This window comes from Cervus elaphus, chromosome 11, assembly GCF_910594005.1.
Source record: "Cervus elaphus chromosome 11, mCerEla1.1, whole genome shotgun sequence".
NCBI classification, from domain to species: Eukaryota; Metazoa; Chordata; class Mammalia; order Artiodactyla; family Cervidae; genus Cervus; species Cervus elaphus.
The window spans coordinates 3,965,324-3,985,901 of NC_057825.1; the positions used below are offsets into that span (position 1 = coordinate 3,965,324).

The 20,578-nt window shown below is 63.3% G+C and overlaps 1 protein-coding gene across 7 annotated transcripts in view; it reads left to right on the forward strand.

Annotated features, from left to right (window-relative positions):
- The window catches only part of RALGDS (ral guanine nucleotide dissociation stimulator), a 32,549-nt gene extending 12,297 nt beyond the window's left edge, over positions 1-20,252 (forward strand). For 2 of the 7 annotated variants that reach the window (XM_043916495.1, XM_043916490.1), the window contains exons 2-18: positions 6,478-6,588; positions 7,868-8,061; positions 8,820-8,918; positions 9,553-9,746; positions 9,964-10,262; positions 11,276-11,491; positions 11,704-11,807; positions 12,279-12,363; positions 13,528-13,596; positions 14,011-14,097; positions 14,503-14,535; positions 14,848-14,969; positions 15,175-15,270; positions 15,525-15,726; positions 15,865-16,107; positions 17,279-17,393; positions 19,229-20,252. In XM_043916495.1, coding sequence (XP_043772430.1) covers positions 6,478-6,588; positions 7,868-8,061; positions 8,820-8,918; positions 9,553-9,746; positions 9,964-10,262; positions 11,276-11,491; positions 11,704-11,807; positions 12,279-12,363; positions 13,528-13,596; positions 14,011-14,097; positions 14,503-14,535; positions 14,848-14,969; positions 15,175-15,270; positions 15,525-15,726; positions 15,865-16,107; positions 17,279-17,393; positions 19,229-19,407 — 2,448 coding nt within the window. In that variant the 3' untranslated portion in view covers positions 19,408-20,252. The remainder of the gene's footprint in view (positions 1-6,477; positions 6,589-7,867; positions 8,062-8,819; positions 8,919-9,552; positions 9,747-9,963; positions 10,263-11,275; positions 11,492-11,703; positions 11,808-12,278; positions 12,364-13,527; positions 13,597-14,010; positions 14,098-14,502; positions 14,536-14,847; positions 14,970-15,174; positions 15,271-15,524; positions 15,727-15,864; positions 16,108-17,278; positions 17,394-19,228) is intronic. The other 5 variants (XM_043916496.1, XM_043916497.1, XM_043916494.1 and 2 more) reach the window with 5 other exon arrangements.
- The last annotated feature ends 326 nt before the right edge of the window (positions 20,253-20,578 follow it).

A 20,578-nucleotide genomic window follows, 5' to 3' on the forward strand; every position in this document is an offset into this window, starting at 1 on the left:
TCCTCCTTAGGAGAAGAGGCAGGAGGGGGCCATCTGGCTGGTACTGTGTCTTTGTTCCTTATCTGGGGGAGGGACTTCTCCACCACTGGTCTGGTCATTTGTCTGGAGGCTCCAGGATGGCCCTGGAGCAGGAGTGAGTGGTGGGGGTCAGCGCTGAAAGGAGTCAGCCCCGTGCCCAGTCTGGAAGTTAACTGTTTGTGGCAGTTAGCCGTTTGCAGGCCCTGTCTTCGTTGCTGGTGAGGAGTGTTTGGAGGGGGACGTAGCACGGGCCACCCACAGCCCTCGAGTGGCCAGTGGGGCGGTTTCAGGAGGCTGCACTCGGGCGGTCAGGACCAGCTGCCCGGATGGTCCCCACATGTGGCACCGTGCTGCCCAGCCTCCCAGACCCAGAAGCGCTGCATTATTGGACCTGTGGCTCCAGCGAAGTCACTGTCCCCAACCCAGTCCTGCGGAGGTGGGAGTTGAAACCGGCAGCCCGGTGTAGGAGTGGGTCTCTGAGTGGCCCCAGTCTCCATCTGTTGGCCAGCCTGCGGCGGGGGTGGGGTAGGGTGCTTGGGAAGCCAGGCACGGGCACCAGCATGGGGCCGGGGTTTGAGCAGCTCTTGGGAGCAGGTGTGGCCCGGCATTTTCTTTGACACCCCCCCCTGCCCAGGGAAGCCTCAGATGCTGGCACAGCCAGCTCTGTGGTCTCGCCTGGAGGCGTGATGTTGGCCTTTTGACCCCGGGGGGAGTGCCACGTATGCCAGTCCAGACTTGGGCTCTGAAGGGAGGAGAGCTGGGCTGGAAGCCCGGCTCAGCCCCGCACAGTCCTCGACCTGCTTTCGTTCCCTGAACCTCGGTTTTCTTATCTGTAAAATGGACTTGATGCCACTTCCTCCGCTTCAGGTTCTGGCAAGGCCTGAACAAGACAGGCAGCCTGACAAAGCGGTCCCCACCAGTGCCTGGCGCCGTGTCAGCGCCGGCCAGGCGTGCCTGCCACCATTGTGTCTTCTGACAAGGTTCCAGGGGAGTGCCTGTGCCCGGGGCTCCGGAAGGACACTGGCTGGCCCGGTCAGCGCGGTGCTTCCAGGCCGGGTTCTTGCAGCTGACCTTGGGCCGTGGCTGCCTTGGCCATCCCGGGAGAGGCGCCCCGACCAGGCCCGTCTCCGTGGAGAGGTGGGGGTCTGAGGGCACTGGGCTCTGGTGTGCCCCCCCCCACCTGCTGTGTGATCTGAAGAAGCCTGTCCCGTCTCTGGGCTCCCTGCAGCATCTGTCTGAGCAGGGGCTGGACTCCACGTGGAGGCTGTGACTGGCCGTGGCAGCCACAGTCCAGGTAGAACACGGAGGCCTGGGTGTTCTTCACGGGACAGCGAGGGCCCAAGCCGGGGTTCAGTCCTGCCCTGGCTGCCTCTTCCTGGCTCCTGATGGCAATCAGCTCCCACCTGCAAGTGAGGGTGTCAGGAGGGTTACGTGTGATGGTGTGCGAGGGGCCTGGCACCCAGGAGATGCCCACACAGGCTGGATGCTGTGGCCCGTGTTGGTATTGTCAGCCAGGTCTGCCCAGCACGATCCACCCCCACCCCCGACAGGCGCCCCTGCCCTCCACTGCCACCAGCCATGCCCCCTTGCAGGCCTGGTCCCTGGAGGCCTGACGGTCTGAAGCCGGACAGGGGTCTGCAAGGCCAGCCTGAGGTCTGGTCTCCCCGCCCCCTGGAAGCACGTTTCTCTTCTAAATGCTGATGAGCAGCGAGGCTTGAGCTGGCCGGGAAGATTCTTGGGAAGATGGGTCAGCCTCTGTGGGGCTCAGCCCAGGCCAGTCCCCAAATGCCAGTTTCTGGGGTCACTAAGCTCCCTGGTTGCCCTGCCACCCACGCACCTCGTGTGGTCCCCCCACTCCGCCACCATCAAGGCCGCCTCTGGGGTGCAGTACCTGGGGACCAGGAGTGTGGCCCACCTTTATCCAGCACTGACCGTCTGCTCTCAGCAAGGTTCTGTTCGGGCCCAGGGTGCAGGCCACCCACCTGAGGTGGGGTCAGGCCGGGGGGCGAGGCCCTGTTGCACACCGGGAGGGTCGCGCACACTTGGCATTTTCGTTCTCCCTGCCTTGTTGGACACACATTCTGAGAGGTGAACTGGGTCCCTTGACCGTCTCCCTGGGCCTCAGTCTCCACCTCTGTTAAATGGGTGTGCAACTTTGCCTGGGTTCCCGAAGGCAGAGCAGCTGACTCTGATGCTGATCACTCTCGTGTCTTTCAACAAAAGGCATTCCAACAAACGGCTGAGATGTCAGAAAGCCGCAGGCCTGGTTCCCTCCTCCTGGCACTTTTAGAATGACCCGCTGTCCCTTTCACCTGGCCCTCCCCCAGGTTCCCCGGGCGTCTGGCAGGTCTCCCAAGAGGTTTTCCCCGCACCGTGTCCCGCGTCTACGCGCCAGCAACAGTGTCCTCACGCCCCGTTCTCAGCGCTTTGTATGCCCGGCGCCCAGCTGGTCCTTCCTCATGCTTGTCCCTTCTCGTGACCCCACCGCCTCACCCTGTTTGAGTGCTGCTGCCCTTGGCCCATCTCTCAGACAGGCTCACTGAGGCTGGGGGCTGCGGGACTCAGCCAAGCTGGGAGCAGAGTCCTGCAGGGGAAGCAGCACTCTGGGGCCCAGCGGGCACTGGAGAGGGGCCTCGTGTGCCCAGGGCTGCAGGGTGCTGGTGAGCGGCCGGCTGAGGGCTCAGGGGACCTCGGTGACTCAGTGGCCCTCAGCAACAGCTCAGCGGGGTGCCTGAGGCCCCTGAGCAGTGAGCTTGTGCATGTGGAGGCCACCACCACCGCCTTCAATCAGCCCGACCTGAGTGAGACCAGGTTTCTCCTTGTGCAGCCCCCGTCCCCCAGGGATGTTGGGAGGGACAGGGAGACCGTAGTGTGGCTTCAAGCCTTCCTTCTCCACCTGCCTCCCGCCTCGGCCAGGTCTCCTGGGGCGGGAGCATCCTGCAGCTGGAGACATCCATGGGTCTGGAGGCCCCGCGCGGTTCTGGTGCAGTTTTCGCCAGAAAGGAACAGGCGAGCTGGAGTGCAGGGGTCCCCGGGGGGGGAAGAAGGGCTGCCTCCCCATGTGCAGGCACGGACACCTTCCTGCGGGAGACGGCGGGGCTGGGAAAGGCCCAGCGGGCCCCGTCAGGTCTAGCCTGAAATACGGGTGGGATCAGCTCCTGGCTGATCCCTGCTTTTTCTGCCTCGAGGTGCTCGGCCTGCAGTCAGCTGGGGCGCAGCACCTTGCTGCCCCTCACCCTAAGAAGGCTGATCAGGTGGTGCCCTGACTTACGCCACCACCCCGCTGTTTCCTTATCCCTGGGGCTCCGGGCTGTGCTGAGGGACGGGGTGGGGGGTTGCTGTGGGGCACGCTGGTGCGTGTCCTGCCGGCCTCTGCTCACCAGGGCCCGGCAGTATCTCACCACCCTCCCTCCAGACCCAGGTGGTAGAATGGGCAGCTGCCAGCCAGGTGCCACAGGGCCCCAGGGACACGTCTCTGGGTGCCTGCTTGGGGCGGAATGGGAGGCGCTGTCCTCTGAGGACACGGCCGCCCTCGTGGGGCTGTCTTCCCCTGCCTCCCAGGTGGCTCAGTGGTAAAGAATCTGCCTGCAGTGCAGGAGAGGCAGGTTTGATCCCTGGGTGGGGAAAGTCCCCTGGAGAAGGAAATGGCAACCCACTCCAGTATTCTTGCCTGGGAAAGTCCACAGACAGAGGAGCCTGGCAGGCTACAGTCTACAGGGTCACAAAGAGTTAGACACGATTGAGTGACGAACACTTTCATTTTTTTTCAAGAGCTCGGGGCAACCCTATGGACACCTCCCCTCAGGGCATGTGCTGTTGGCTTGCCCACTCCCTCCCCCTGCAGCCCCCCAGCCCCAGCCAGAGCATGGGGGGGAGCTTGGTGTCGTCCACATGGGCTCCCAGTTCCCACGCTGCTGCACTATCTGCTCTGCTAACAGGATGGGTCACCTTTGGGGGCCAGGGCCCTGCCCTTCCTGCCCCAGGGGGTCCCAGGGCAAATGCTGTTGGCCACTCCCCTCCTCTGGCCCTGGAAGAGCAGTGGGAGCGGGCAGCCAATGCCCTGCTCGACCGCTTTGTGCCCAGGCCCCCGGCAGCTCTCTCGGGAGCCCACTCCGCTGTTGTCTCTCAGTAGTTGGTTTAAATGGCGCCTGCTCTCTGCGCTGCTTGGACAATCTGGTTTTTTTTCCTGCTGCTGCTGTGAAGCGACCCAGGGGGACAGGGTGGGTGGGCTCCGCGGGGCTGGTGCAGCTCCCCATCTGTGCGATGGGGTGGTGAGCCCCCCCTTCCCGGCATAGCATGTGTGGCGCTCAGCGTCCCGCCCCGCCCCCCACCCGGCTGGCGGGAGGGGGCCCCTCGGGTGGGGGCAGGGCTGGAGGATTACACGATACCCGGGCAGGGCCGGCCAGCTGCTCCGCTGCCCGCCAGGCCTGTGGCTCACTCACTGTGGAGCTGCTATTTAGACCCGCCTGGGGAACGGCGAGGCCTCCCTGGGGGTTGGCCTGACCAGGGGGTGCTTCCGTCCAGCGGGCCTTGTTGGAGCCCCGCTGGGAGCTGGGTGGGCACCCTCTGGGTTCAAGTCCAGCGCCCTCTGGCAGGCACGTCTGGCAGCTGCTGGCGATTTGCGTGCTCAGGACACTGGCTCCTGGCTGGACCAGAAGTGGCTGGAATCCCCGGGGGAGGGACAGGCCTTTCCAGGGTGGGTGGCAGCCTTTGTGGGAGGCAGTCTCGGACCCCCCCCCTGAGAGCCCCCAAGGAGACGCAGAGGTGGGTGGACAGGTGGATGGCAGGCCCCTGACGTCACCCAGCACCATGGCCTCCTCTGGGCGGGGGAGGGGTGTGTGAGGCCAGGGAGGACGCTGGGCATCTGTTTGGGGTTTTCTGCTTCAGGACGGGGATTTCTCCTCCGGATGGCAGGGCTGGACCTCCCCGAGTGTGGGCTGTGGGGGTGTGCGGGGTGGGAGGAGGTGCCTGGCTGGGGGAGCCTCCGCCTGTGGGTTCCCCGCTGACTTCCCAGAAACGCCTGGCTCTCTCTCCGGAGGAGGCGAAGGGTCGGGAACCTCGGCGTGTTGCCCTGGCTTTCCCGTTGGTACGATGCCGGAGTGGGAGGGTGGCCCCAGGTCAGAGGAAGTGGCTTTCCGGAGGATGGCTTTCCAGGCCTCCCGGAACCCTCCCAGAGCCCTGGAGGCAGGGGGTGAGAGGCCCAGCCGCCCGCCTGCCTCAGCCCTGAGCCCAGGGGTACTGATGTCCGGTGCACAGCACCCTGAGCACCTGGTTCCTGCCCGGGGCCCCAGCTGAGGCAGCTGGCTTTAGAGAAGGGCTGTTGGCGGGGCCCAGGCTGAGTCAGCGCTTTCACTGGGCCTTCTCTGAGCTCCACGTCCACCCCGAGCCGGGGCAGTGACCGTGATCCCAGCTACCAGCGTTGACCTTGTGATTGATGGCCCGTGTCAGCGAGCACCTCCCTGCTTCTCCCTCAACGCGCAGAGGTCTCTTTACTCCTAGCCGCTCCCCACTCCGCCCTCCCCCGCTTCAGGCTAACCTCATCCCCGGTCAGGAGCAGAGGGAGAGGAGACGGGGTAGACCCCAGGGCAGCAATGACCAAGTGGCCTGGACCAGGCCTTGCTGAATGCCCCCTCTCCCCGCCAAAGCCTGTCTGCCCTGCAGGAGGGGCGGCCACCTTTTAAAACAAGGGCCTCTCTGCCCGGGGTCCAGGAGCTGCCAGACGACCCCCCCGCCCCACTCCTGGTCCAGGGCAAGTCCTGTGGTGTGGGGTTCTGTGGAAGTCCGGGCACCAGCCCGGATGCCAGCAGCGTCACCCTTCTCATGCTGTGCCCATGCATGTGAGGACAGTCAGAGAACTGGGAACTCCTTGGTTGCGCAAGAGGCACAAGGCCATGAATGAGCAGAAGGGGAAGGAAGCGCCTCTGTCTGTGGCCGTCAAGGACGCCCGCACTTGCCGCAGAGCTGGGGCGCTGACTCCAGGGCAGGGGTCGGCTGTGGAGGGGGGCCCCGGGGAGGGACCAGAGCCCCCGAGGGGCAGTTGGCCGAGTCAGGGCCTTGGCTCCCGGGTCTGCCGTTTATTTGCCCACAGGGCTGTGCCCGTGGACGGGTGGTCCCTCCCAGCTCCCTCCGCTGCCGTGTACTCACCTGTGAAATGACCAGTAACTGTTCTCGTCTCGGGGTGGGGGGCGGCCACAGCCGGGGCAGGCTGCGGTTGGAACCTTGGTGGGTGCGTCTTGCCCACAGCCGCCGTGGCTGGCGGGGTGAGGACGCAGGGGCTGGGGGCAGTCCCCACCCCTCCAGCTGTGATTCCGTTCCATTCTGGACTGGAGGTCCCTGTGGCCACCCCCCTTTGCCTCGTCCGGGGACAGAAGGTGACACGGGGGTGTCCCCCATGCCTGCCGCCCCACAGCCGGGCAGGCCCTGACACCCCTGCCCGGCGGCCGGGCACTGTCTTTGCAGAGCTCCACACAGGAGATCGGCGAGGAGCTGGTCAACGGGGTCATCTACTCCATTTCCCTGCGGAAGGTCCAAGTGCACCACGGCGCCAACAAGGGCCAGCGCTGGCTCGGGGTGAGTGCGGGAGGGCCCGGGGCCCAGGGGCCGCTCCGCGGGGCTCCCTGCCTGGCTTGCCTGCCAGAAGGCCCCTAGTCCTGCTCCCACAGGGATCTGGGCCCCCACCCTGCCCCCCATAGCCCAGCCCACAGTTCACTGCTCTCTTATTTGTGTGAAACATCAAAAAGACACTTTCACACTCTTTCCCTTCATGTTAGGCCAGGATAGTAGGGTAAGGGAGTTAGAGGAGGCAAGGTTCGCAAAAAGATTGAGACCGGCAATTTACAGGAACGGATCGCCTTTAATGAGGCGAGAAGGGGCAGCAGTCAGATTAGTGAGCTGCTAAGAAAAGAGTGAGTATATAGAGGCATGTATGTGGAAATCTGCTGTCTTAAGGGGGCCTGTTCTTCTCCAAGGTTGTTACCCTACAGGGATTATTTATGCATTTTGCCCCAGGTGTTGTTGCTTTTTTTCTTTTTCTCTTTTTCTATTGTGGATAATCGGGAGGTGTCCACCTTTATTTAATTGTTTTACTGTTTGGCCACACTACGCGGCAGGCATGCGGGATCTTCGGTCCCCAGTTGGGTGGGTTGGTTCTGCGCCTCGTGCATTGGAAGCGTGGAGTCTTAACCACTGGGCCGCCGGGGAAGGCCCTGCCTGGCGCTGTCGTGGGTGCCCAACAGCCTGACCGCCCTCCCACACCTCTCCAAGCTTACATCATTTTACTTACTAGGGCTTTTTAAAAAAAAAAACAACCCCGAAGGGCTCAGGTTACTGTATATGTTCTCCACAACCTCTGTGATGGAGCCCAGCCCCACAACCCCTCCAGGTCGGAGCAGGGGCCTGGAGGAGGCACAGCCTTTCAGAAGGGAGACCGGTTTCCACCGTGACCCAGGCTTTTGCCGCCCGGGACCTGGGCAGAGTTCCTTTCTGCGGCAGTTTCCCCAGTGCTGCACCAACAGCCTCTGCGTCCAGACATACTGCTCCCAGTACCCAGGGGACAAGCCTCTGTTTTCTCACCTCTAAAATGGGTCTGTTTTGCCAGAGCTCATGGGGATGATACTCTTCATACTGACGAGCTATGACCACTACTCAGCTAACAAAATGACCTCAAGGAGTTGTTTTTCATCATCCCCACCTCCAGTCCAAGCTGAGACCCTAGTTCCGTTCGGGGCACTCACGCTCCCTTCTCCGGCCAGAGGTCACCAAGCACCTGGGACTTCCTCTGAGTCCAGCCACGCCCCTGCCCACCCCTCGGGCTGCAGCTGACCGTCCATCCTCCTTTGTCTCGCCCCAGTGTGAAAACGAGTCGGCCCTGAACCTGTACGAGACCTGCAAGGTGCGGACCGTGAAGGCGGGCACGCTGGAGAAGCTGGTGGAGCACCTGGTGCCCGCCTTCCAGGGCAGCGACCTCTCCTACGTCACCATCTTCTTGTGCACCTACCGAGCGTTCACCACCACCCAGCAGGTCCTGGACCTGCTGTTCAAGAGGTGAGCGCCCCGCTCCTCCCTGCCCCCCCGCCGGCTGTGTGTCTTGGGGACGTCGCTTTGCCTCTCTGAGCCTCAGTCTGCTCCTGTGAAAGCCGGCTGCAGGAGGCCTGGCCTCACAGCGCTGGCAGGACCGTCAGATTAGCAGCCTCACGCCCGGCCCTGTGGAACGGGCTGCTGAGGGTTGGCGGGGTTTTAATTACGGTGTTCCTCCACCGTGAAGGGGCTTCCCTGGTGGCTCAGTAGAGAATCTGCCTGCAATGTGGGAGACCCAGTTCACTCCCTGGGTCAGGAAGGTCCCCTGGAGAAGGCAATGGCTACCCACTCCAGTATTCTTGCCTGGAGAACCCCGTGGATAGAGGAGCCTGGTGAGCTACAGTCCATGGGGTTGCAGAGAGTCAGCCACGACTGAGTGACTCACTTTCACTCTTTCCACCCATGAAGAAGCTCTCTGCCTCCAACCCTGGGGTAGAGCCGTCTTCCCATTTGTAAAGGAAGTTCAGGATCCTGTCTTGGGGTCCCCTCTTGGGATTGCCAGAGCAGGGATCGCTGGGGGCTGGCAGAGGGCCCCAGGGCCCCTCAGGTGTCTATAAGGTGCTGGTTGGGGTTCATTCATTCAGCAAATCCGTATGAAGCACCTACTGTGTGCAGGCACTTTTCTGGGCTTTTGGCTTAATTCAGGGAAGGGGGCAGACAGGAATCCTGCCCTCCCAGGCTTCCATGCGAGTCGGGGGGTCAGCCAGTAACGCTGGACGTCATAGCAGGTACGGTAGATGTGACGCCCTCACGGCCTCCTCTAGATACGGGTGCATCCTTCCCTACTCCAGTGAGGACGGCGGACCCCAGGACCAACTCAGAAAGTGAGTGCACCTCGGGTCTGGGGGGAGGGTCTCCTGTCTACAGGGCGGGGACCAGCGGGGGCTGAGGCCGGGGAGGCCTGGGCAGAACCCTGGCTCCCCCCTATTTTGTGATTCCCGCTGGAGGGCCAAGGTCTGGGCGCTGCTCCTGCAGGAGGAAAGGGGTTGGAAGGCTGTGGCTGGGGTCCCGGGTCCCCAGGAAGCAGAGGGAAGGCAGGGCCGGCCCCTGAGAGCAAGTTCAGGTGCAGGAGGCTCGTGATGGCCGGGCGGGGGGCTCTGCTTGTCCCCTCCTCCCTCCCATGTGTGTGCGGCACCTACTGTGTGCGGCCAGGCCAAACCAATGAACAGAGCAGGTGTGGCCCTCCCTGCCCTCCTGCAGTTCCCTTTCCAGGGTGAGGGGCCCAGAGTGGAGGTGGGGGGCAGACAGGAGTGAGTCAGGCTCCCCCAGGAAGGGAGAGGTGGTCACTGTGGACAGAGGCCTCCCTCCTGCCGAGACTGCCCGCCCCCACTGCCGACCAGGCCTTGGCCTCCAGATGGGTGGGGTGGGCCCAGAAGCCCAGCCCCCAGGGGTGCCAGGGGAGGGCCGAGAGGAAGGAAAGGCCAGGCCCCTGACTCTGCTGCCCACCCGCCCCACCAGTGCCATCTCCTCCATCCTGGGCACCTGGCTGGACCAGTACTCGGAGGACTTCTGTCAGCCCCCCGACTTTCCCTGCCTCAGGCAGCTGGTGGCCTACGTGCAGCTCAACATGCCCGGCTCCGACCTGGAGCGCCGGGCCCACCTCCTCTTGGCCCAGCTGGAGCATGCGGACCTCGGCGAGGCAGAGCCAGAGGGTGAGGAAGGCGGGGTGGGTGCTGGACTCGGGGGGGTGCATGCCCCCACAGCAGCTGCTGGGCCGGGAACAGATTAGCCTCAGACCGCCCGTGTGGGGACCGCCGTCGGGGACGACATCCTGTTTTGGGCCTTAGGGCCGAGGCTTCCCTGGAAGGCAGGGGCGTGCTTTCTGTCTTGGAAGGGCAGATGTGACACTGACCTCTTCTCCTCTTGCAGCTCTGTCCCCAGCTCCAGTTCCAGCTCTGAAACCAGCTGCTGAGCCAGAGCCCGCCCTAGGCCCAGACCTCGAGCCAGCCCCGGCACGGGCCCCGGAGCCAGCCCCGACGCCAGCTCCGACGCCGCCTCCAGAGCTCGAGCCGGCTCTCTCGCAAGCTCTAGAGCTCGAGCCAGCTGCAGCCCCAGAGCCCCCCTGGCCTTTGCCCGTGGCCGCAGAGAACGGGCTGGGGGAGGGGAAACCCCACCTCCTGGCGTTCCCTCCTGACCTGGTGGCGGAGCAGTTCACGCTGATGGACGCGGTAGGCAGCCCGTCTTGACAGGGGTGGGCACGGGCACCCCTTCCCTCTGGCCTCTGCCGCCCAGACCCTCCGGGCCCCGTCCAGAGCAGGTGGTGGTGGTTTAGTCTCTCAGTCGTGTCCAACTCTTGCGACCCCATGGACTGTAGCCCACCAGGCTCCTCCGTCCACAGGATTTTTCCAGGCAAGAATACTGGAGTGGGTTGCCATTTCCTTCTCCAGGGGATCTTCCCCACCCAGGAATTAAACCTGGGTCTCCTGCACTGCAGGCAGATTCTTTACCGACTGAGCTACGAGGGAAGCCCGGAGCAGGTGTCCCACCCAAGGCCCAGTGCCACCATCACACACGTGTCGCCTGGGCAAGGGTCCCAGCCCCACAGCCTCGGTGGCCTCCAGGCTGTGGCCCTGGGGCCCTGCCCTCCACACGCATTGACTGTGGATGTCACTGGGTGGAACAGTCGGAAGTTGGGTGGGGTCTGGCCCCCTTGGGAGGGGCGAGGAGGGCTCACTGAGTTGCTGCCAGCTCCCGGGACACCCCCCGTCCCCCGCCCCGGGTCTGCTGAGGAGGCCTCCCAGGCTTCTGCATTTATTAGGGATCTGATGTGTGTTAGAGGCCAGGGCAGGCAGCAGACAAGGGCTGTGGTTGTAGCACGCAGGTGAAGGTGCGTCGGCAGAGGGGACAGGCCTGAGCTGTGACCCAGGGCTAAGATGCCACTGGGCTGGGCAGGCGTGAGCCTTTTCTGGCCCTGAGTCAGGATGGGCTAGGGACAAGGCCCAGCAAGCTCTCTCCTGCCAGTTTCATCCTGGGTCATTGACCTGCTGGGCACCCCCAGTGAACAGGGAACAAAACCTTGAGATTCCACCCGCCAAGCAGCTCCCCACCGCACCACTTCCCCAGCTTTCTGAGCTCCAGCTCTGACCAGGGACCCCATGGCACCCCGGGAGGCTGGGGGGGGATCTGGGGTGCTGAGTCAGGGTGCGGCAGAGCCGGGTGACCCTCCCCCGCCCCCCCCCAGGAGCTGTTCAAGAAGGTGGTCCCCTACCACTGCCTGGGCTCCATCTGGTCCCAGCGGGACAAGAAGGGCAAGGAGCACCTGGCCCCCACCGTCCGTGCCACCGTCACCCAGTTCAACAGCGTGGCCAACTGTGTCATCACCACCTGCCTCGGGGACCGGAGCGTGTCGGCGCGCCACCGGGCCAGGGTGGTGGAGCACTGGATCGAGGTGGCCAGGGTACGCACGCCCTCCAGGGCCCGACGACCCACCCACTTCCACCCCGGGATTGAGTTCAGACCTTCCCCCTGGGGTGGGGGGCGTTCCTCACGGAGTCCCAGGGGCACCTCCCGGGGCGTCCGTCTCTTCTGGGAGGGGGCTCCCCACTGAGAGGGGCCAAAGCCGGAGCAGGAGGGCTGGGCCCCCTCACGGCCTGTCCCCTTGCCCCCCAGGAGTGCCGGGTCCTCAAGAACTTCTCCTCCCTCCACGCCATCCTCTCTGCCCTGCAGAGCAACTCCATCCACCGGCTGAAGAAGACGTGGGAGGAGGTCTCCAGGTGGGCAGGCCTCTCCCCGGAGGGGCTCCAAGCTGGAGCTCCAGCGGCCCTCCCGCAGGTTCAGGGGTCCTCCCCCAGTGAGCCTGGAGCTTGCCAGAATGTGCGGCCTCCTGGGGGGTGGGGTCCCCCAGGGCCCACTGGCCTTAGGCCTGCGGTTCTGCCTCGGGATTCGGTTTCCTTCTCTGGCGGGTACTGGATTGAGCCTCCCTGGAGGTTTCTTTGTGTTTACTTCACAGCCACACAACTCTGTCCACTTAATATCAACACAGGGCCCCTTAGTCTAATAGGTATGGGGGGCCCGGGTGACCCACAAGAGGGCCTCCCCAGGCACGTGGAGCCCTTAGTGTGCAGCGGAACTCTGTTTGAAAACCACTGCCGTGCAGGCAGAGGGAGTCTCTGGGTCCTTATATGATTTTGCCCCCGTGCTAACCCCACCCCATGCCATTCCCCACTTTCTCTTTCCTCCCCCAGGGACAGCCTCCGCGTCTTTCAGAAGCTGTCGGAGATTTTCTCAGACGAGAACAACTACTCCCTAAGCAGAGAGCTGCTCATCAAGGTAGAGGAGGGGGTGTGGGATGGGGTGGGGGGCTGACGTTCCCATTGGAAGTTCCTGTGAAAACTGCTCCTGGGGTCTGTTTGGCCCATGGGCCATTGTGGGGGGACACTCTGGGGACAGGAGGCCCTGGTCCAAGGAGGGCGTGGGCCAGGGCTGCTGCAGAGCTCTGGGGGGGTGGGGGCGAGGTCAGAGTCCCCTGGGTCCTCGCTGGTTCCCCCCCAGGCCCCCAGGGGTGGACGGGATCCAGGCTGCGGTCTCCTCCTGCCCCAGCCCAGCCTGTCCCCAGGAAGCCAGGTGCTGCTGCTCCTCTGCACTGCCCCCGAGGGCCGTGCCCCCTGCCCGCCCAGGGACTGTCCTGCAGGGGCTTCCAGCCCAGAGTCCCAGTGAGCCGGCCCGGGAGGTGGGCCTGGAGGCTGGGGGCTCCTCACACTGTCCCAGGGCAGACCCTGCCGATGCATCCCGTGGACACTTCTCGGATTCTCACCACGGGGCCCCTCTCGGCCGTGACAATTAACCCCAGATGGCTGGGGGCAAGTGCAGGGGGTCCCCGTGTTCACCGGGGTCCCTCCACAGAAGCTTCCGCAGAAAAGGGGAAGCAGAGTGGCAGCCCCAGCTCCCCCTGTCAGAGGTGGCACGCAGGAGACCCCTCCGGAGTGGGCGAGGGCGCAGTTCTGTGCAGGAGACATCCAGATGGGCTCCAGGCAGCTCTGGCGCCTTCGGCACGGTGGACACCCTGCCCCAGCCAGCCCCCAGAGTCCCTGTCCCTCTCGCCAAGGCCTGCCTGAGCTCTGAGCCCAGGACCTGCTCCCTGGAGGGCAGCGGTGGGGGACGGGGGGTGGCCAGATGCCTGCTCTCCTGAGTGCATCTGAGATGAGGGAGATGGGGGCGGGCAGCACAGGTGATGGAGGTGTGACCCAGTTCTGGGAGACCCCATGGGGCGGGTGTGGTCCTCTTTCCAGATGAGGAGACAGGCTCAGGGAGGCCAGGCTGCAGGCCCAGGTTCCCACCCCATGAGGGCCGGGTCAGGGGTGCAGTTCTAGAAGCCGGGTGTGCTGGGGTGGCTGGAGCGTTTGTGCCAGTGACCAAGGCCGAGGTGGGTCTGCTGGTGACGTAAGGAGGGGGACGGGGCAGGAGGGCTCACCGACGCTGTCCTCGGCCCTGCAGGAGGGGACCTCCAAATTTGCCACCCTGGAGATGAATCCCAAGCGAGCCCAGAGGCGCCCGAAAGAGGCGGTGAGCATGCTTGAGGCTGGGGGCGGCGGGGGAAGCCCCTTGAGACACGCTCCTGGGGCTGCTTTGCTGGACGTGCCCATTAGCTAGACTCCCTCCGGGTCCTGGTGGTGTCCTGACCAGCTGGTATCCCGGGGGACTGTGCCCGCCAGAGCAGAGTCCCGGAAGAGCTGGCTCAGTGGGGTTTGGTGGTGGGGATGGGGGGCAGGGGCCAGGGACCGTGTGATCCAGGGGGATTTGCCACATGCCAGCATTGAGGGCGACTAGAGGGAGTTTGGGGTCCGCGGACCCTGGGAGGGGGTTGCGGGAAGATGATAAAGGTGCCCAGGGTGCTCCAGGGGGGGCCTGGGCGGGGCTGGGGAGAGGGGCCTGGGGCCTTACTCATCACCCACCCCCCCACCCCACCCCGTGTCCCAGGGTGTCATCCAGGGCACCGTTCCCTACTTGGGCACGTTCCTCACGGACCTAGTGATGCTGGACACTGCCATGAAGGACTATCTGTATGTGAGTGAGCCCAGGGGCTGGGCTGGGCTGGGCTGGGACCCCCGGGGCCTTGCACTCAGCAGAGGGCGTGCCTCGTCTCACGAGAGCCCCCGGCCCCCCCTGTGTCCGGGAGACACCTGCCTATCTGCTGGTGGGTGGGGCTCGGGCCGCAAGGGGAGCAGGCTACAGCCCGTCCCTCAGGCGGTGGCTGTGTGTGGAGAGAGGCTGGGCCCTCCTGCCCAGGGCCTCAGTCTCCCCAGCAGTCCCCAGACCCAGAGCCTCGGGCCGCCGCCCTGATCCCACCCAGGTCCGGCTCTGTGCTACGCTGCCCCCTGGCGTTTTTTCTGGGTAGTGCAGCCTGAGTCGGGGTGAGGGGGTGGTTGTGAGCAAGGGGACCCTTTCTAATGGACGCCGTCTACTTTGCAGGGGAGACTGATCAACTTCGAGAAGAGGAGGAAGGTGAGCGGCCGCAACCTCACGGGAAGGGGACAGGTGTTGGGGGGCAAGGGAGGTCAGAGTCCCACCTGATTAGAACACCTGGCACCACCGTCCCCCTTCCTACATTTTGGAGGAGAGTTGGATACGGAAACGGTGGGGGAGCTTCTCCCACAGGAGGGTGGGACAGGAAGTCGAGTCAAGAACAGCTTCTGGGGGGCTGTTTGAACCCAGCTTTGAGGACAAGGTGGGAAGAGGGGACCCAGAGGCTGTCCCAGGCCCGGCCCCCCCACATGCCCCAGCCGTCAGCATCCCATCCTTCCCTCTGGCCCCCAGGAATTCGAAGTGATCGCCCAGATCAAGCTGCTCCAGTCGGCCTGCAACAATTACAGCATCACACCCGAAGAGCACTTCGGGGCCTGGTTCCGGGCCATGGAGCGGCTCAGCGAGGCGGAGAGGTGAGTCTGGCAGGGGCTCGCGGGGCGTGGCCGGGCTGCTCCCGAGAGCCTGTGGACTGGGGTTCTGGCCAACCTCTGGCTCTGCCACTCTGCCTCCGGCCCGCTGGTGACAGCCGGGCCCCTGGACTCCCTCTGCCGGACAGGCTCAGGGTCAGAGCCCCGAGTGTGGCTTCTGGTAGCCTCACGGCCCTGCTCTGTCCTGTAGCTACACATTGTCATGCGAGCTGGAGCCCCCCTCCGAGTCGGCCAGCAACACCCTCAAGGTCAAGAAGAACACGGCCATCGTCAAGCGCTGGAGCGAGTGAGTGCCCGGGCTCTCTTGGGGTGAGGGAAGCTTTGAGGGGAGATCCAGACAGCTGGCAGTGAGATCACAGCTCCTCCACTTACAGCTCTGGGACGGGGCCATCTGCCTCACTCCTCTCGGCCTCAGTTTTTGCCTCTATGAAATGGGTTGATGCTAAATGATCTGTTGGAGGCTGGAGCCCATGGGGTGATTGCCTGAGCACCCAGCACAGAGGGCAGGGGACAGGACAGTAAGCCAGCCCTTCTGTGCAGCCGCCAGGCCCCCAGCGCGGAGCTCAGTACCAGCGGCAGCTGCCACTCCAAGTCCTGTGATCAACTCAGGTGCGGCCCCTACCTCAGCAGCGGGGACATTGCTGACGCACTCAGCGTCCACTCGGCTGGCTCCTCCAGCTCCGACGTGGAGGAGATCAACATGAGCTTCGTCCCAGAGTCCCCCGACGGCCAGGAGAAGAAGGTGACCATCCCCCCCGCTTCCCCAACAGCCCTTCCCAGCCCTCGGTTCCTAGGGCCAAGGTCCCCCGCTCCATGCTAGAAGCCCCTCCCGCACTGGACGCTGGCCCGGGGCACCTGCTGACCGTGCCGTTGCCCACAGTTCTGGGAGTCGGCCTCCCAGTCGTCCCCGGAGACCTCCGGCATCAGCTCGGCCTCCAGCAGCACGTCCTCCTCCTCAGCCTCCACCACGCCCGTGGCCAGCACGCGTACCCACAAGCGCTCCGTGTCCGGGGTCTGCAGCTACGGCTCCTCACTGCCCCTCTACAACCAGCAGGTGGGCGACTCCTGCATCATCCGGGTGAGCCTGGACGTGGACAACGGCAACATGTACAAGAGCATCCTGGTGAGCCGGAGGGCCCCCTCGTCCTGCTGGGCAGCAGACCCGTATTGACCACGGTGGTCACCCCTGCCCCCCTGGAGCTGGCCTCCCTGTGGGGTGGGGAGGACGGAGGGCCAACCAGATGCAGGACTGAAGAGACCAGTGTTGATCACCAATGGTGACCAGTGCCGGGGGCGGTGGACCAGGGGTTTCAGCAGCAGCGGGGCAGGGCCTCCCTGGTAAAGGGTCTGAGTTGGGGAGAGGCGTGTGCCTGGAGCTTGGGGGGAGCAGCAGGAGGCCCTGGGTGAGGGAGCCAGCGTCAGGGGACAAGTCGGGGTCAGGGGAGTGTCAGGGGCCTGGACCTGGGGGGAGGGAGGTGGGAGCCCCTGTAAGCTGGAGCAGAGGAGGACCAGCAGTGACTTTCGGCTTCTCCCTGGGGTATGGGCAGGGAGGCCGATTAGGAGGCTGCTGGCGCTGCACCAGGCTGGTGGCTGGCAGTCTCAGACACGGGATATAATTAGAAGTTCTGACATCTAGCCAGCGGGAGTTGCCCGCAAACACTGTGTGTGCTGGGGGGCGATCACTGGGGGACTCTTCTCATTCTCCAGAACTCAGGCTGCTGATGAGCCATTTGCACACCCCACCCCACCCCCACGACCCTTCCTATCCACCCCCACTGGGTCAGGAGTCCCTTTATAACACCATCACCTTTGTCACCCTGTGTCCAAGGCCTGCCTGTGATCTGGCCCTCGGGGTCAAGGCAGCAGGGGTCCACACTGTCCACCGCGACAGCCTCCAGGCCGCGCAGGCCTGGCACGGAGGCGGCCACCGGGCATCCAGCCGGCTCCTCCTCTCTCCCCTCAAGGGCGGGACTAGATGCTGTCTGTACCCAGACCACGTGGATACCGTTGACCTGGGTGGGCGGGGTTGAGGGGGGCAGCCCCCCAGGGGCAGGCTGTTTCCCTGGGTGGTGTCGCAGGTGGGGGCAGGCTTTCAGGAAATGGGGGGCAAGAGTGATTGGGAAAGACCCCTTGTCATTGCATGGAGGCCTCCCCAGAGGAGCAGGAAAAGCTGGTGTGACCCGCATGGACCCAGCACCCGGCCAAAGGCTGTGAGCCGTGCGTACTGCGCTGAGACAGCTCTGAGGACCCACCCCAGACCCCTGCCCTGACGGCCCATCCCCTGCCCCATCCAGGTGACCAGCCAAGACAAGGCTCCGGCTGTAATCCGCAAGGCCATGGACAAACACAACCTGGATGAGGACGAACCCGAGGACTATGAGCTGGTGCAGGTTATTTCAGATGATCGGAGTGAGTCAGGGCTGGCTGGGTGGGCGCTGGGGCAGGGGAGAAGTGGATTTTGTCCAGACACTGACCTGCCTAGGGTCTCCTTATGGCCCCTGCTGGCCGCTGGGCCCTGTCTCCTGCCCCTTCCTGGCCGTGAACCTCAGTGGGAAACCCCGATCAGCGCGGGCATTGTTGAGGAAGGAAGAGAGAAAAAGGCTTTTCTCCTGGGGCCAGGCAGCCAGATGGCTGAGCCCACAGGCTGTTCGAAGAGGCACTTTCTGGCTGAGATGGAAAATGTGTCCCTCGGGGAGAACCGTGCCGGCCGGGGCCAGAGCCTCGACTCTGTGAAAGTCCACGCACGCGTGACCCTGTCTAAGCCTGTTCTGGCTGCCGTAACAGTATACCGCCGCTGGTGGCTTCTGAGTCCCGGGTCAGCGTGCCAGCATGGTCAGGTTCTGGTGAAGGCCCTCTCCTGGGTTCCTGGTGTCCCGTCACAGTGAAAGGGGGTAGGGAGCTCTCTGGGGGTCCCTTTTATAAGAGCAAACGTCCTCCTTCATGGGGCTCCACCCTCATGACCTCATGGCCTCCCACAGCCCCCACCTTCCGATCCCATCACCTTGGAAGTTGGGATTCCGGGGAATTTAGAGAGAACACAAATTTGAGCCTATAGCAGATGCTGAGCTCAGAGACTCTGGGTAGAAAGGGGGACGGGGAAAGGATTGCAAACAAGCAGACCTGGAGCCAGGCAGCGTCGGCTTGGAGCCCTCAGGCGACTAACTGAAGCCTTTGTGCCTGTTTTCCCGTCCCGACATGGAGATGGAATAGGCAGTGAGCTGATCCATGTTTACATGGATTACATGCTCATGTATGCACGAGTGCCATCAACGCGCCAGAACTGCAAACGTTATCGTCACTCTTAGCCTCTTTCCCATGAGCTGATCGCCCACGCACAGCCATCACCCAGTTAGCAATGACCCCCACAGTCCCTAGAAAGTGTTATTAGCTGCTCAGTCGTGTCTGACTCTCTGCGACCCCGTGGACTGTAGCCCGCCAGGCTTCTCTGTCCGTGGAATTCTCCAGGCAAGAATGCTGGAGTGGGTAGCCTTTCCCTTCTCCAGGGGATCTTCCCGACTGAGGGATCGAATCTGGGTCTCCTGCACTGCAGGCAGATTCTTTACCATCTGAGCCTCAGTCCCTGGAAGTTATTTGCTAAATCCTCTCTCACCTTCTTGCCCCGTTTTAGGTGAGGTGAACAGGGTGGGCGGGGCTCGCCCCTCTTACAGAAAAGGAAGACTGGGGCCTAGCCAGGTTGAGGACCAGGGCACACCTTCCAGCCCAGCTATGGGGAATAGCTGGCTCAAGGCAGAGGAGGGGGTGGGGAGCAGAGCCAAGAGCAGCTGCCTGCTGGGGCCCTGGGGCCCGGGGGGCATGGAGGCCTCCCTGAAACCCTGTGCTGGGCCAGGGGCAAAGCCTGCCCTTCACAGAACCCCGGAGCCTTTGTCCTAAGTTGGGTGGGATTCAGGGGAGGTGGTCTGGGCTCTGGAAAACTTACTCCACCTGGAGAATCCTGTTCAGTGGAGGCAGCAGGGGACAGAAGGGGGCGACCCTTTGCCAGCTGCAGACTGAGGTGGGGCTTTCTGGAGTCAGAGCCCATCTTTAAACAGGAGTCGTTGGTTTCCATCAGTGCCTCAGTAAAACATCTCAGGCAGTGTCATTAAGAGGGGGCCCTTGGTGGCCCTGGAGTAGCATGGGGCCGCCTCATGTCTCTGGATCAAGCCTGCCCTCGGGGGGGCTCCAGGGGTGCGGTGTGCTGTGGGGTTCCCGTAAGCCCAGCTGACCCTCTGCCCCTCCCCGACCAGAGCTGAAGATCCCTGACAACGCCAACGTGTTCTACGCCATGAACTCTACCGCCAACTATGACTTTGTCCTAAAGAAACGGACCTTCACCAAGGGGACAAAGGTCAGGCATGGAGCCAGCTCGACCCTCCCCCGCATGAAGCAGAAGGGACTCAAGATTGCCAAGGGCATCTTCCCTTAGCTGCCAGCCACAGAGCCACCCTTTCCAGGGTCTGGCTAGCCAGGCAACTAAGCACTTAAAGACTCCGGTGAGCCAGGCCAGGCGGACACGTCTGCCCGACCCGCCCAGCCCAGGCCACCTCCAGACTCGTTTCACCCCAAACCTCCCCTGGTGCCGGGATTGACGCCTGCCTGCCGATGGGCTGACCTGGCCTCCCGTGGACCACTCGCTGCCTTAGGTGCCTTCTGCTGTCTGGAACCAGAGGACTAGCTGAACCTTTGCCAAGGAGCGCGGCCAGTGGGCGCGGAGCCCTGCTTGCCGCCGGGCCCGGGCCCCCCGCACACCTCCCGCACGCCCTCCCAGGTGTGGACCACTGCCACCTGTGCCCGTGGGCACCCCAGGGCACCCACTTCTCCACCGGGTCTCACCACTGCAGTTCTCTCCTCCCACCACTCTGGCCTTGTCTCAGGCTGCACCAAAGAGTCCATCATCAGGGCCAACCGAAGGTGAGGGAGTCTCACCCACTGCCCACTCCAGCCCTCCCCCGGGAGAGGAGAGAGAGAGAGAGACCCGCTTCACGGACCAGACTCTCTAACTGGTGAGTGAGGATGGTCTCGGGCGAGTCCCACTGATGTCGGATCTCCTGACCCTGCAAGTACTGTTCGCCGCTGCATCCTGGGCTTAACGAGACCACACGAGACAGGGGTTAGTGGGAAAAGGAGGGATTGGGGGGAGGGGAGGGGGACTGAATATTTGTATAAAAGGTGAAAGCAAAATGTTTACCAGTTGGGGAGGGGCAATATTTATTTGTTGTAAATAGCAAATGCTAGACTTGAATCTTATATTAAAATCCTGTTTCTACTATAGCCTGAGAGTTGTGGTGAATTTGTTCTTTTCAGGGCCCGTGCTCATTTAAATGAGACACAGGCCTCACGTTCTGTGTTCAGATAGGAAATCTGGCAGGGTTACTGGTTTATTTTGAGCAGGAAAAGCAAGAAGGGCCAGCCAGCCTCCTCAGGCTCACTTTAGGAAACAGAGACGTTCACCTTTCACAGACTGTATATTCACTTCAGTGTCATTAAACTGGGCCACACGCTGAGACAGCTCCTCAGAACCCCTGGTATTTGAATTTGGAAGTGCTTTCACATGGCATAACAACAACCTATGAAATTCCAGTGTTTTTAAAAATAAC